Source organism: Perna viridis, chromosome 2, assembly GCF_037379345.1.
Source record: "Perna viridis isolate PV_CMFRI_1.1 ecotype Kerala chromosome 2, ASM3737934v1, whole genome shotgun sequence".
NCBI lineage: Eukaryota > Metazoa > Mollusca > Bivalvia > Mytilida > Mytilidae > Perna > Perna viridis.
Window position 1 is genome coordinate 3,787,958 of NC_142446.1, and position 13,418 is coordinate 3,801,375.

Here is a 13,418-nt window from a genome sequence, read left to right on the forward strand (position 1 = left end):
ATGATGAAACAGGTAACATAGGAAAATATCTAAACCAGTTAATGGTTAAACAGGTAAAACAGGAAAATATCTAGACCAGCTTTTGACGAAACAGGTAAAACAGGAAAATATCAAGACCAGCTTATGATTAAACAAGTAAACATGGAAATATCTAGACCAGCTAATGGTTAAACAGGTAAAACAGGAAAATATCTAGACCAGTTAATGGTTAAACAGGAAAATATCTAGACCAGTTAATGACTAAACAGGAAAATATCTAGACCAGCTAACGGTTAAACAGGTAAAATAGGAAAATATCTAAACCAGTTAATGGTTAAACAGGTAAAACAGGAAAATATCTAGACCAGCTTTTGATGAAACAGGTAAAACAGGAAAATATTTAGACAAGTTAATAGTTAAACAGGTTAAACAGAAAAATATCTAGACCAGCTAATGGTTAAACAGGTAAAACAGGAAAATATCTAGACCAGTTAATGGTTAAACAGGTAAAACAGGAAAATATCTAGACCAGTTAATGGTTAAACAGGTAAAACAGGAAAATATCTAGACCAGTTAGTGGTTAAACAGGTAAAACAGGAAAATATCTAGACCAGTTAATGGCTAAACAGGAAAATATCTAACCAGTTAATGGTTAAACAGGTAAAACAGGAAAATATCTAGACCAGTTAATGGTTAAACAGGTAAAACAGGAAAATATCTAGACCAGTTAATGGCTAAACAGGAAAATATCTAGACCAGCTAATGGTTAAACGGGTAAAACAGGAAAATATCTGGACCAGCTAGTGGTTAAACAGGAAAACATGGAAATATTTAGACCAGCTCAAGCCAAAAATAATAATAGTCTTGTTTCCTGCTACCAGCAATACAAAAATAAGGTTGGTAGGTAAGGAAATCGTTATGTTTTTCATTTTACAGTGACTTAATTGGGAAACAATCTAGAATTTAACAGTCCTTGAGCAAAACGGCCATTAAATATATAGGATAGGCAAAAAAAAAACTAGGGTTGGTAGGGTAGCAGGAAACAGACATTATTTTAATGGTAAACAGGTTAAACAGGAAGCCTGTAAGAACTAAAATTCCCATGTTCTTCAGATGGACTTGTTAAATTTAGTTAGTTAATAATCTCTTTTTGAAGGCAGCAGACAATAGCTACTTTCCTCAATATGACATGCATAATGATAACTAAAGGCTCAAGAGAGCCTAAATTGCCCACCTGGTTAACCATTTGTCTATTTGAAAACTTGAGAAATGAGACAGGCTAATTTAAAATTAACTGAAAAGTTAAATGCAGGAAAAACTTTTAATAGCACTTAATGACCTGAACCAGAATTTTGCTAAAGGCAACAGTTTTTTAATTATATTCTTCCCACCCCTATGTTCAATTTATAGCATAGGCAGCCATATCTATTCATGGATTAAAAATTACATGTCATTTCCAGCACAATGCACTAAAGAGTAATCAAGGGAACCAAGGTTATAGTGGTAATCAAAAGAATGTAATCCAGGGACAAAGGCCAGACATAAAAAACAGACATACACAACAAAGAACATAAAGTAACTAAAATCATACATACAAAGTAACAAAAGTAAATGTAAAAAAAAAAAGTAAAGAACGCTTATTTTCATTAAATGATATTGAATGGATTTAGAGAAGAAGTTATCAATTAATTACAAGAAATGCTTTGTCACTATGAAGCTTCACACCAACTCTGAAAACAATTAACTCAGCGTTAAGTTAGTTGCACAAATGTGGACAGGCAGACAGATGGGGTTATATCTGTTTACCCACAAAACTTAGTTTTAAAAAAAATGTTTCATGTCCCTCACCAAAGTAACCACAAACTTATCCTCGAGATTCATTTTGGTATTAAATTCATCCAAATCCTTCAAAAATTGTATGAGGAAATGTGATAACAAAACAAATTTTTAAGAAATTTACATTTCAAAGGAAGATAACATGCACAGTATATGATATTTTTCAAACTAGTCTGAGAGATTTATGGTAGTAAATTTTTATATATTTTTAAACTAGAAATGCTGTTAGAAAACCTCTGCCATCCACATATTTTTGTACACACTTGATTCACTGAAACTTTTATGATCAATGATAGTAAGACATGGAATGCAGGTTTCATAATTTCTATTACAACGTACCTGCTTGTTACCACCTCTTTTGGAGCATTTAAGTCAAACTTGTGTTTCTTTGAAGGACTTCGAACAACAAATCTATTCCTCCTTGGTGACTTTATATAATTTTCCTTATTATCTACAACCTTTGTAGCACCATAAGTCACTGTAGTGTCAGCCTCTACCAAACAATTGTATAACTCTGGTTTGCAGTGACCTTGTGTAAATTCCTCATACTTGGTAAAAGTAGTCAGATAATTTCTTTTCTTTAGCAAAGGATCTTCATCACTATTTCCCCTTTCATACTTTCGCTTCCTAATAACCTGATTGCTAGGAGAGATTTGATACAGACTACTCAATTCCCTGTCAGTTTTTACGTCTTCAACATCTTCAGCTTAAAAAAATAAAAACCAAGGGGAGATATAAAATACAGTACTTATATTGGTTTTCAACCTTCAATTTCATCTTATTTTCTAAGAACACTGACATATTTGTATTTTAAAATGAAGATGAAGACTAACTTCCATCTAAATAAGAGCAGTGGGTTAAATCTCATAGTAAGAGGAACTTCAAAATCAGTAGGTGCCTTCTCTAATGTTAACATGTATTAGTTTCATGAAAATACACATAAGCTTTCAGAGGCTTTGCCCTGGAAATAAGTTTTTACTTGAAAAAAATTATTTCCTTAAGTATATGTGACTTAGAACTGTAACCTACTGATGCAAATATCAATAGGCATCTTCTTTGTCCCTCAATGGTCAACTGGTATACATTTCTTCAAAATATATAAAAGCTTTCACATGATATACCTCAAAATCATTCTTACTAAAATAAATTGTATGTCTTAAAGTATAATGTATATGTGATCCTAATATTTGACCTGCTGACCCCACAATATATAAAAAAGTGTTTTGTTTACCTCCAAATAGTTACCAGCATGAAAAAAATAGGATAAGTAGGTAGGTATGGAATCATTTTACTTTTCAGAAACATTTTACATTGACTGAGTTAATGGAGAGACAATCTAGTCTTCTAACAGTGATTGAGCCAAAATGGCCATAAAATGTTAGGGTAGGCAAAAAAACTAGGTAGGGTAGCAGAAAACAGATATATTATTTTCAAATGGATGCCCCAGACATAAATATATTCCTTACTGCCTAAACTTTCTATAAAACTGCATAAAAATCCCTTGAGCGGTTTAGACGTAGTGAATATGATATTTTAACATGTAAAACACTTAAGTTGAATTATCTCCCTTTGGAGGCATTGTTCAATAACCATATTCCTTTATAAACATCTACATATGAAGACTTAACTTCCTCTTTTTATATAAAGATCCCTAAGTGGTTGGCTATTTTCAGCTAAAGAAATTTTGAATCTATATCGAAGCTAAGATGTGGAAAGGCATCTGGTTTAGATGGTATTCCTAATGAGATGTTAAAGGCTGGTAGTTCTATACATATCCCCTTAATTCAGAAACTATCTAATCATGTATTTTCATCCGGCATATATCCTACACAGTATATCTGTCCCTTGTTTTTAAGTCTGGTGATCCGAGTAAAATAGATAATTATATGGTATTGTCATTAATTCATGCATTGGTAAATTATTTAACTCTGTTTTGAACAGCAGACTTAATACATTTTTAGAACTAAACTCAGTGATAAATCCTTGTCAATTGGATTTTCTGACAAGTGTAGACCATCTGATCAGGTTTTTGTTTTAAAAACTATCATTGACAAGTATATTAGTAAAAAAGGGGGAACATTTTTTGTCTGTTTTGTTGATTTCAAAAAAGCTTTTGATTAAGTGATACATGCAGGGGTTAAATGTAAACTTTAATGAATAATATTTTCAGCAGTCATGGCGAAATTCATCGGATATGACCGGTACTCTACGCCACCGGTCCAGTAAAATAAGCGTGATTTCCAGACCAGATGTCCGGTATGTCTTTTTTTTTTATTAGACATGCCTCAACTGGAACTTCCAGTTTAAAGATGGCATCCGAATCAAAGCAAATTTAAATTAGGTCCTGCAGATAACTGTTTGGTCCAGCAGATTTTGTTAGGTTGCCAGACAAATGTCCGACAGGTTGAAAAATGATTTTGCCAGGTCTGTTTTCAAAAACACATGATGGTTTGCAAAAGAGAATTGATATGTTGCATACTTTTTGTGAAGAATGGTGTTTTGATATTAATCTTAATAAGCCAAAATTGCAATTTTAAATAAATCAGGTAAATTTTTCAAATGTCTGGTTTATTCCAGAGGAAGAGAGCTTGAATGTGCAATGTTCTATAAATATCTTGGAATTGTATTTACACCTAGTGGTAAATTCAAGCAATGTAAAGATGACTTATATACAATATAGGTACATTGTCGAAAATTATCGAAGATATGTGATGAGGCGACGGAATGGGTAGGAAATGCGAGGCTCTGCCGAGCTATTTCCCCCGTTTCAAGCCAAATACACATATCTTCGATAATTTTCGACAATGTACCTATATTGTATATAAGTCATACAAGACTACATACAAAATACAATGTACCTATATTGTATATAAGTCATACAAGACAACATACAAAATTTAAAATCAATTGGTGAAAGCATTATAAAACAAGAGGCACCCAGGAGCCTGAATCACTCACCTTCTTGAATTTTGTCTTCCAAAGGCAATAAATTAAATAAGAAGTTGTCCAACAATTTTGACTAAAGAAGTCTTTGGTAGGACTATCACAAGATCTTTTCAACAATTGAAAGTTTCTTTTAATCTATCATAGTTTTCAAGATATTGACTGAAAACTATTTAAAAAGTCATTTTTCCCCTTTCAAGGACAACAACTCTTACAAGGAGTCTGAAGACTTTTGTAGTCCTAATAATATGAATCATTTCAGCTATTGAAAGAATTTAGATAAATCTAACAATTTAGGAGATATATGTAAAAAACTACTGTCTGACCCCTGATGTTCTATTTTTAGTAATGGCAGCTATGTTTTTTAACAGATCAAAAATCCAAATGATCATTTTGATAAGCATACCCTAAAAAACAAAAATACCAACTTTCATTGAATTCTGTCAAGTAGTCTTTGAGAAAAAGATTTTTGAAAGTAATAACATCAAAAACAGCAAAAAATGTCCAAAAAGGGCAATAACTCCAACATAACTCAACAGATTTTCACCAAAATTTGACCACAGATGGATCTCATCATGCTGAATACTTTTACCCCATCAGAATTTGGCTAAACCTAATGGTTCTGGAGATATATGCAAAAATCCACTGTCTGACCCTTATGTTCAAATTTTAGTAACAGCGGCCATGTTTTTTAACCAATAAAAAATCCAAACGGTCATTTTGTGCAGAATACTCTAAGGAACAGTCATTATAAGTTTCATGCAAATCCATTCAGTAGTTTCAGAGGAGAAGATGTTTGAAGAAATTGTTAACGACGATGACGATGATGGACGCCAAGTGATGGCAATAGCTCACTTCAAGGGCAATAACTCTTCCAAGGAGTCGGCTGACAACTTTGATCCCTGAAGACTTTTGAAGGCCTTATAATAAGGGTCATTTCAGCAAATGAAATAATTAATTAATAATATATAAAACGGTTTTGGAGATATATGTGAAAAACACAGTCTGACCCCTATGTTCTATTTTTAGTGATGGTGGTAATGTTCTTCAATGGTTCAAAAATCCCCACATCAGTTCTACGCAGGAAACCCCAATGAACATTCATACCAACTTTGGTTTCAATTGGACAAGTGGTGTCAGAAAAGAAGATTTTTGACAGAAATAAAATTCAAAATAGCCAAAAAAAAAAACCAAAAAACATTGAAAAAGGGCAATAACTTCAACATGGCTTAATATATGAAAGTGAAAATTTGACCACAGATAGATCTCATCATGCTGTACACTTTTAACTTTTTTCAATAGATCAAAAATCCCCACATCAGTTCTATGCAGGATACCCCAAGGAACATTCATACCAAGTTTGGTTCCAATTGGTCAAGTGGTGTCAGTGGAGAAGAGTTTTGAAAAATTGTTAACGATGACGGATGCCAAGTGATGGCAATAGCTCACATGACCTTTGGCCAGGTAAAAAGTGTGGAAAATGCAGACACCCAGCATTTCCATGTCACCTGGCGATGCGTCACAGGTGACCAAAAAAAATCCACTTACTGACCCCCTTTTTTTTTCCAACCGGGTACAGTAAACACATATCATTTTTTTGGCCGTATGGTTAATTTGGTGAAATTATTAGTAGCTCCTTTGATCTAAGAAGAACATGCCTTGGTACTGCTATTATTTGATATCTATGTGTTTTGTTATGGCTCTGATTCTGACTGAGGCTTATGATATGATGATACATGATTATTAAATAGATAGTACTAAGCAGTGTTTTATCGAATGTTTCCAGTGAAATAAATTTCGATAATTCACACTGTGAAATAAATTCGGTAATTTCACTCTTGGATTTTCTCCAACCAAAACATCACAACTTCAATCCGCTATTCGTAAAATTTGAAATTTATGTTGAAAATAGCAACAAATAATGGAGGAAATCTATATAATAATAGGATAATCAACAGGTTATTGTGAATGACCAAAATATGATCACTCATGCCAAGAACGCAGTAAGATTTAACTCGTTAAATCTATGCGTTCTTTGGCACTCGTGATCATATTTTGGTTATTCACTCCTTTCAATCAATTATCTCTACTGTGTAATGTGTTGTTTTTACTTAATTACATCATTGTAGTTGATTTATGTGCTCTTTATGGGCCCTGTAATTTGGAAAATATAATATTCTATTCCATTTTATTCTATGCTCACAGACAGATGGACAGACACTTTGTGGAGGTATAAAATAATCAAATCATCAAGTCAGCTTCTTTATACCTAAAAGTTTAAATTCATTATTCTTTAGTGCAGAATATTATTTCTTAGCATTTTTGAAAATACAGTAGGTACACATTGGTTTTACATGATGAAAATATCAATAATATAATTCATGTATAATGAAATATGGAACTCCTATCCTAATAAACATGTTTAGCTATTTAAGAGTCATTTACAAATGGTGTCACCTTATATGCCAGCAAAGGATTTTATAGTCTGATTAATCTGATAATGAAGTATAAACAAAAAAAAACCCAGTGTTTGTTCTGTGCAGAGTTATAGTGTTTAGGACAGGTGACCCTCATTAATTCCCATAATGTTTGGTCTTACATCAGGACACATTACCAACAGTAAAGTTTTTCAATAGCACCAGGAATACCAAAATTGACATCTATACCATACATACCAATTTTGGAAAACTACTGTGTTACAATGTTCTACTAAAACTATATCTGCATGACATAAGTGTACCTGATTGGACTTTGAACTCTATTCTAGGTAACTTTGTGGTAACAGTTATTTCTTTGCCCTTCGTATTTGGTCTACTTTGTACATCTGTCAGAAAAGACTTAGGCCGAACTCTGTAGTTTTTGTCCCAAACACTCAGCATATGTAAACTCTCAATTTTTCTTTTATTAGCTCTACTTGGCTGCAAATTAAACCATTTAACTTTATGACATGACCACTAACATTAACTTTATGACATGACCACTAACATTAACTTCATGACATGACCACTAACATTAACTTCATGACATAACCACTAACATTAACATTAACATTGATTAATGTTGGAGTATAACAATAAATTTATAATTGACAGTTTTGGTTTGAAATTTAAAATCATGACTTTATAGTTCATGTACCAAATAAAATGTATTTGGGATTGGGTATGATTGAATATAGTATATTGAGTATAAATTTACTGTGATTGAAAATGTGTTTGTTTAGTTTAATCTGCCTATATAATGTTACAATTGATTGACACGATCATATACAAAATCAGTTTAAAAACATACCACAAATATATCAGGATCAAAATCAGCAAACTTCTGCATGTTGTAAATATTTATGTTGCCAAGGGCAATTTGTAATGCTTTTTCATGAGGAAAATAACTGGTTAATGATAAGGAAAAAATGTTGAAAAGAAACACTGTATCAGAACGAGATTTTCAAAGTATAGTAAAACTCCTGACAAAATGGTCATAACTCATGTCAAACATATATAACAACTTTAGTGAGCTTACTCATAATATCCAACACACTCTCTTGAGTCCCTATACCATAAAGGAGCACCCACTTAACAAGTTTCTCTGACAAAAAATCGAAAAGGGAAATAAAATCTGACCAAAGAATAATTCACAAGCTATACAAGACCACCCGCACTCCTCCAACCATTGTGCATTTGGCTCCTAGTGGACACTTGGAAAACTGATTCAATAGTATTCAAGAAATAATCATATACATGTAGATGTATAATATACATTGTATTGAACAAGTTAAAAGTAACTGTGGAAACCAATCCCATTCATTGATAATATGGAGGCACTGTCCAGGCAAAAACCCTAAATACATATTTTTTAACCACATTCCATTTCTCTAAAGTGATTTCTGTATACAACTATCCCATCTAAGTTTTTATAGCTAACAACAAATCATTAAAATCTGAAGGAAATGTAAAAAAAGTTGCTGTCAAGGCAATTAGTCTTAAGCTAACAACTCAATGACAGACGGGTCAAAACATTATACCCCTGCAATTTAACCATAAAATGGTCGAGTTTGTAACTCTGAATATCAACCCCAACAATCTTTTCGTAGTACAACTCCATCAATTCACTATCACCGAAGTTATTGTCTGGAAACCAAATGTCAGCATATGTTGCCATATTATCACATGACTGTTCATTTAAAGCATTTAGGATACAACCCAGCATATGGCATATTGTCATGACTCAATCCATCCTTGTATTCATTTAACGGGATCAGTTGCCTGGATAAAGGATCAAATACTAGCTGATAGAGGAATGTGTTGTCAGCTCTTATAAATCCTTCTATATACTCCTGGCTCACCACTAAAGACATCTTTAAATAGGTAGACGGAAATTTCTTTAATAACTGAAATGAAAGAAGTCTTTAGTTACCTTCCAGACACAACTATCTTTAATAGCATTTCAAAGAATGGAAAACAACAAATATTATTTTTTTTAGAATACAACAAAAAATAAAAATAATTGAACATGAAGAGATACTCTGCCAGGTAATCATGAAAAAGGGGGGATGGCAAATGTCAAAAATGGTCTAACTCGAAAACTACATTTTGCTGGAAATTAGACTTAACCTTTATCTTATGGCATTTAACAACTGCAAAGTTTAAAAAATCGTGGATCTAATCTCAACTTATCACCTGGAAACTGTTGGGGATGAAATTTTTTAACACAAAGAAAATTATCTGCATTAAATATAAAGTTAAATATATATAACCCATAAATTCAATTATATCCCTTTGGAATCCTCTGACAGGAGCTATATTCCTTCATGCAAATCTATATACCAACTTTCCTATAAAATTTCATTGAAATTCCCTGGAGCAAATTAGGAGGAGTTGCACTTATGAGGTTTCAACATGTAAAACCTGTAAGTTGGATTATCTCTGACAGTAACTATATTACTTCATGCATATCTAGGCACGATGTTCAACCTTACTATAAAATTTCATCAAAATCCCTTGAGTGGTTTAGGAAGAATTGCATCGACACGCTTTTAACATGTAAAACCCTTAACCTCTTTAGAGTCCTGCAACACTATATTCAGTCATGCACATCTACACATGATGCCCAACCTTCACCAAAATCCCTTGAGCAGTTTAGGAGTTGTGCTGACAAGGTTTTAACATGTAAAACCCTGAAGTTGGATTACCTTCCTTTGGAGTCCTCTGACAGTTAGTGCATTTCTTTATGCAAATCTACTTATGATGCCAGACCTTTCAATAAAATTTCATCAAAATCTCTTGAGCAGTTTAGGAGTTGTGCTGACAAGAAATGCAAAAGACGGAGGGACAGACAGATGGAGTGATTCCTTTATACCATGAATTCATACTTTATTCTCTTGATATGTAAGTGTATGACATTTTAAAACACATAAAAGATAAAAGTATAGGGATTTCACATGTGAACACATTGCTGAATAATCTAGGGTTTTGACACCTCATTATAGAGTGAAATAACCTTCAGTTTGATAGAACTGAACAAAGAATACATGACCAATTTAAACAGAATATGAATGGTTCAATAGCTGCACATGAAAAAATATCATTCTTCTGTAAAATTCATATCCCTTCAAAAACACACCCATATATTGATATATGCAAAACTAAGATAGACAGATTTGTTATAAGTAGATTGTGAATCAGCACACATGGAAAGGGGCAGATACTGTGATATTGAAAGATATCCTATTTGTCTGTCATGTAATAGTGGTGACATCAAAGATGAGCATTTCTTCTTTTTGGTGTGCACTAATTATACATCAAAGAGAAATATTTATGGAGAAAAACTAAAAATAAAGTGTTCAATTTCTTTTATCAAAACCCCACTTTACAATAAAAGACTTATTCTACATACTAAAAAGCAATTCAACTGATATACTTGAATTAACACTTTAATTCCTGAAGGAATGCTGGAATCATATGTTAATTTTTTTCTTTTTTTATTATTAATTTTTTTTATAGACTATTTCTATCATATATAAATACCACTAACACATCATGGTCATAAATGTACATAGAATGTTACTTATTTCAATGTTCTTAATTAATGTATTGTTTGTATTCATGCCATAAGGCCTTAAATAAAGAGCTGCACTTCAAGGGCATGATATGCTCACTCCCCTTTTAACTTGTCCTTATGCTATTAATGAATTTATATGATCATCTACAAATAATTTGAGCCCTATCAAATATCCTCCAACCCCCCCCCCAAAAAAAAGGAGGCTCCCAGGAGCCTGAATCGCTCACCTGATTTAATTTTTGCCTTTCAAGGGCAATAACTCTTAACAAGGAGTTGTCCGACAATTTTGATTCCATTTGATTGATTCGAGACTTTATTAAGCTTATAATAATGATCATATCAGCAATAAAAAGCTAATAGCTAAACCTAATGGATTTGGAGATGTATGCAAAAATCTGCTGTCTGACCCTGATGTTCTATTTTTAGTAACGGCAGTCATGTTTTTTAACAGATCAAAAATCCAAATGGTCAGTGTGTTAAAGTTACCCTATAAAACAAAAATGCCAACTTTCATTGAATTCTGTAGTAGTTTCTGAAAAGAAGATTTTTTAAAGTAATAACATCAAAAACTGCAAAAAATGTCCAAAAAGGGCAATAACTCACACCAAAATTTGACCACAGATAGATCTCATCATGCTGAATACTTTTACTCTCATGTCAGAATTTGGTTAAACCTAACCGTTTTGGAGATATATGCAAAAAATCTGCTGTCTGACCCCTATGTTCAAATTTTAGTAATAGTGGCCATGTTTTTTAACAGATCAAACATCCAAATGATCATTTTTTGCAGGATACTGTAAGGAACAACCATTTTAAGTTTCATCAAAATCCATTCAGTAGTTTCAAAGAAGAAGATGTTAGAAGAAATGTTAGAAGGACACCAAGTGATGGCAATAGCTCACATGGCCTACAGCTAGGTGAGCTAATAAGGTGAATAAAAAAATCTACAAAAAAAATTGGCACTTTCAAGGCTACCTCAAGTTTAACAAAGTTTGTTGTCTTGATTTTCTACCTTGTTCAAAACACACTTTTCTGAGAAGGTTACCAAATACCTTTTATATTTATTAGTTGATCATCATAACAAATGGTCCATTTTCAATGATTTTTCAAATAAAATTTCCTTGGCTGTTTCTGCCTTTTTTTAAAGAGTAAAACATAACACAGAAACGTAAAATCTGACATTTATACAAATCGGAAGGGAGCTTACTTCAATAGATATGAACAATTCACCAAAGTTTCATATAAGTTAGTGAAAGTGTTTTTGAGTAATTGTGTGAAAACTTGAAAACCCCCCTTTTGTTAAGTATAAAAATTCATAACATGGAAACGAAAAATCTGAAATTTATGAAAATTAAAAGGGAGCTTATGTCAATAGATATCGACAATTCACCAAAGTTTCATAAAAGTAGGTGAGTGTTTTCGAGTTATTGTCTGAAAACTTCAAAATCCCCCTTTTTTTAAGTAAATTCATAACACAGGAACAAAAAATCTGAAATTTATAAAAATCGAAAGGGAACTTACATCAATAGATATGAACAATTTAACAAAGTTTCATAAAAGTTGGTGAACACATTTTTGAGTTATTGTCCAAAGTGTGGACGACGGATTGTACGACGGACGGGCAATGGTATATCATAATATGTCCCGTCTTAGACGGGTGTATAGAAAATTGTTGTTTTCGATCACCCTACTGACCCTCTTTCAGACTCCCCTACCCCAAGGTTTTTCTTGCTTAATTGTGTAAAAAAACTAGAGGCTTTAGAGAGCCTGAATCGTTCACCTGGTCAAAAATAGTCTTTACAGCTCTTTACCTTACCATACTATGGTCACAAGAATCATTTAATCATTCAAGGACAATAACTTTGAAACACTGAGCAACAGATCTTTATCAAAATTTCAGCATAGGTTCATCTCAGCATGCTGATCAATGCCCCCCTGCCAGAAAATTAGGTTTACAAGTTATTTCAACAAATCGTCAATTTTTATTAGTGGTGGCGATGTTTTTGACAGATAAAAAATTGTTAAGGATATCCTAACAAACATTCATCCAATGTTCGGTTAAAATCCATCCTACAAGTTGTCTAAGAGGAGATTTAAAAAAAAAAATCTATTTCTGGACCCATAACTCATTCATTTGTCAACGAATCTTTCTGAAAATTTCAGCATTCACATTCACTGAACATTTTTAATCCCTGCCAGATTTCAGCTCAACCAAACTGTTTTTAAGTTATTTGCATAATTCTTCAATATGGTCTATTTTTAGTAACAGTAGCCATATTTTTGCAAGATCAGAAATCCACAAGCATAGATTTTAAAACATGTTCTACATAACATTCATGCAAAGCTTTGTTTCAATCCATCAAGTCGTTTTAGAGGAGAAGATTTTCAAAGTTTGAAATGTAAAATTCAGAAAAAAATCTACATCAGGACCTAAAACTCCTTCATTCATTAACAGATCTTTCTAAAAATTTCAGCACAGGTCCATCACATTATGCTGAATGATTTTACTCCTACTAGATTTTAGCTAAACCCAACTGTTATTGAGTTATTTGCATAATTCTACAATCTGACCCCTATGGTCTATTTTTAATAACGGGGGCCATGTT

The 13,418-nt window shown here is 32.5% G+C and overlaps 1 protein-coding gene across 3 annotated transcripts in view; it reads right to left on the bottom strand.

The window, feature by feature from the left end:
* LOC148623335 (exonuclease 1-like) overlaps positions 1-13,418 on the bottom strand; it is a 60,391-nt gene that overhangs the window by 17,753 nt on the left and 29,220 nt on the right. For all 3 annotated transcript variants that reach the window (XM_088565117.1, XM_088565118.1, XM_088565116.1), the window contains exons 7-10: positions 8,952-9,142; positions 8,047-8,143; positions 7,499-7,676; positions 2,155-2,521 (exon numbers count right to left, since the gene is read on the bottom strand). In XM_088565117.1, the coding sequence (XP_088421243.1) occupies positions 2,155-2,521; positions 7,499-7,676; positions 8,047-8,143; positions 8,952-9,142 (833 nt within the window). The remainder of the gene's footprint in view (positions 1-2,154; positions 2,522-7,498; positions 7,677-8,046; positions 8,144-8,951; positions 9,143-13,418) is intronic.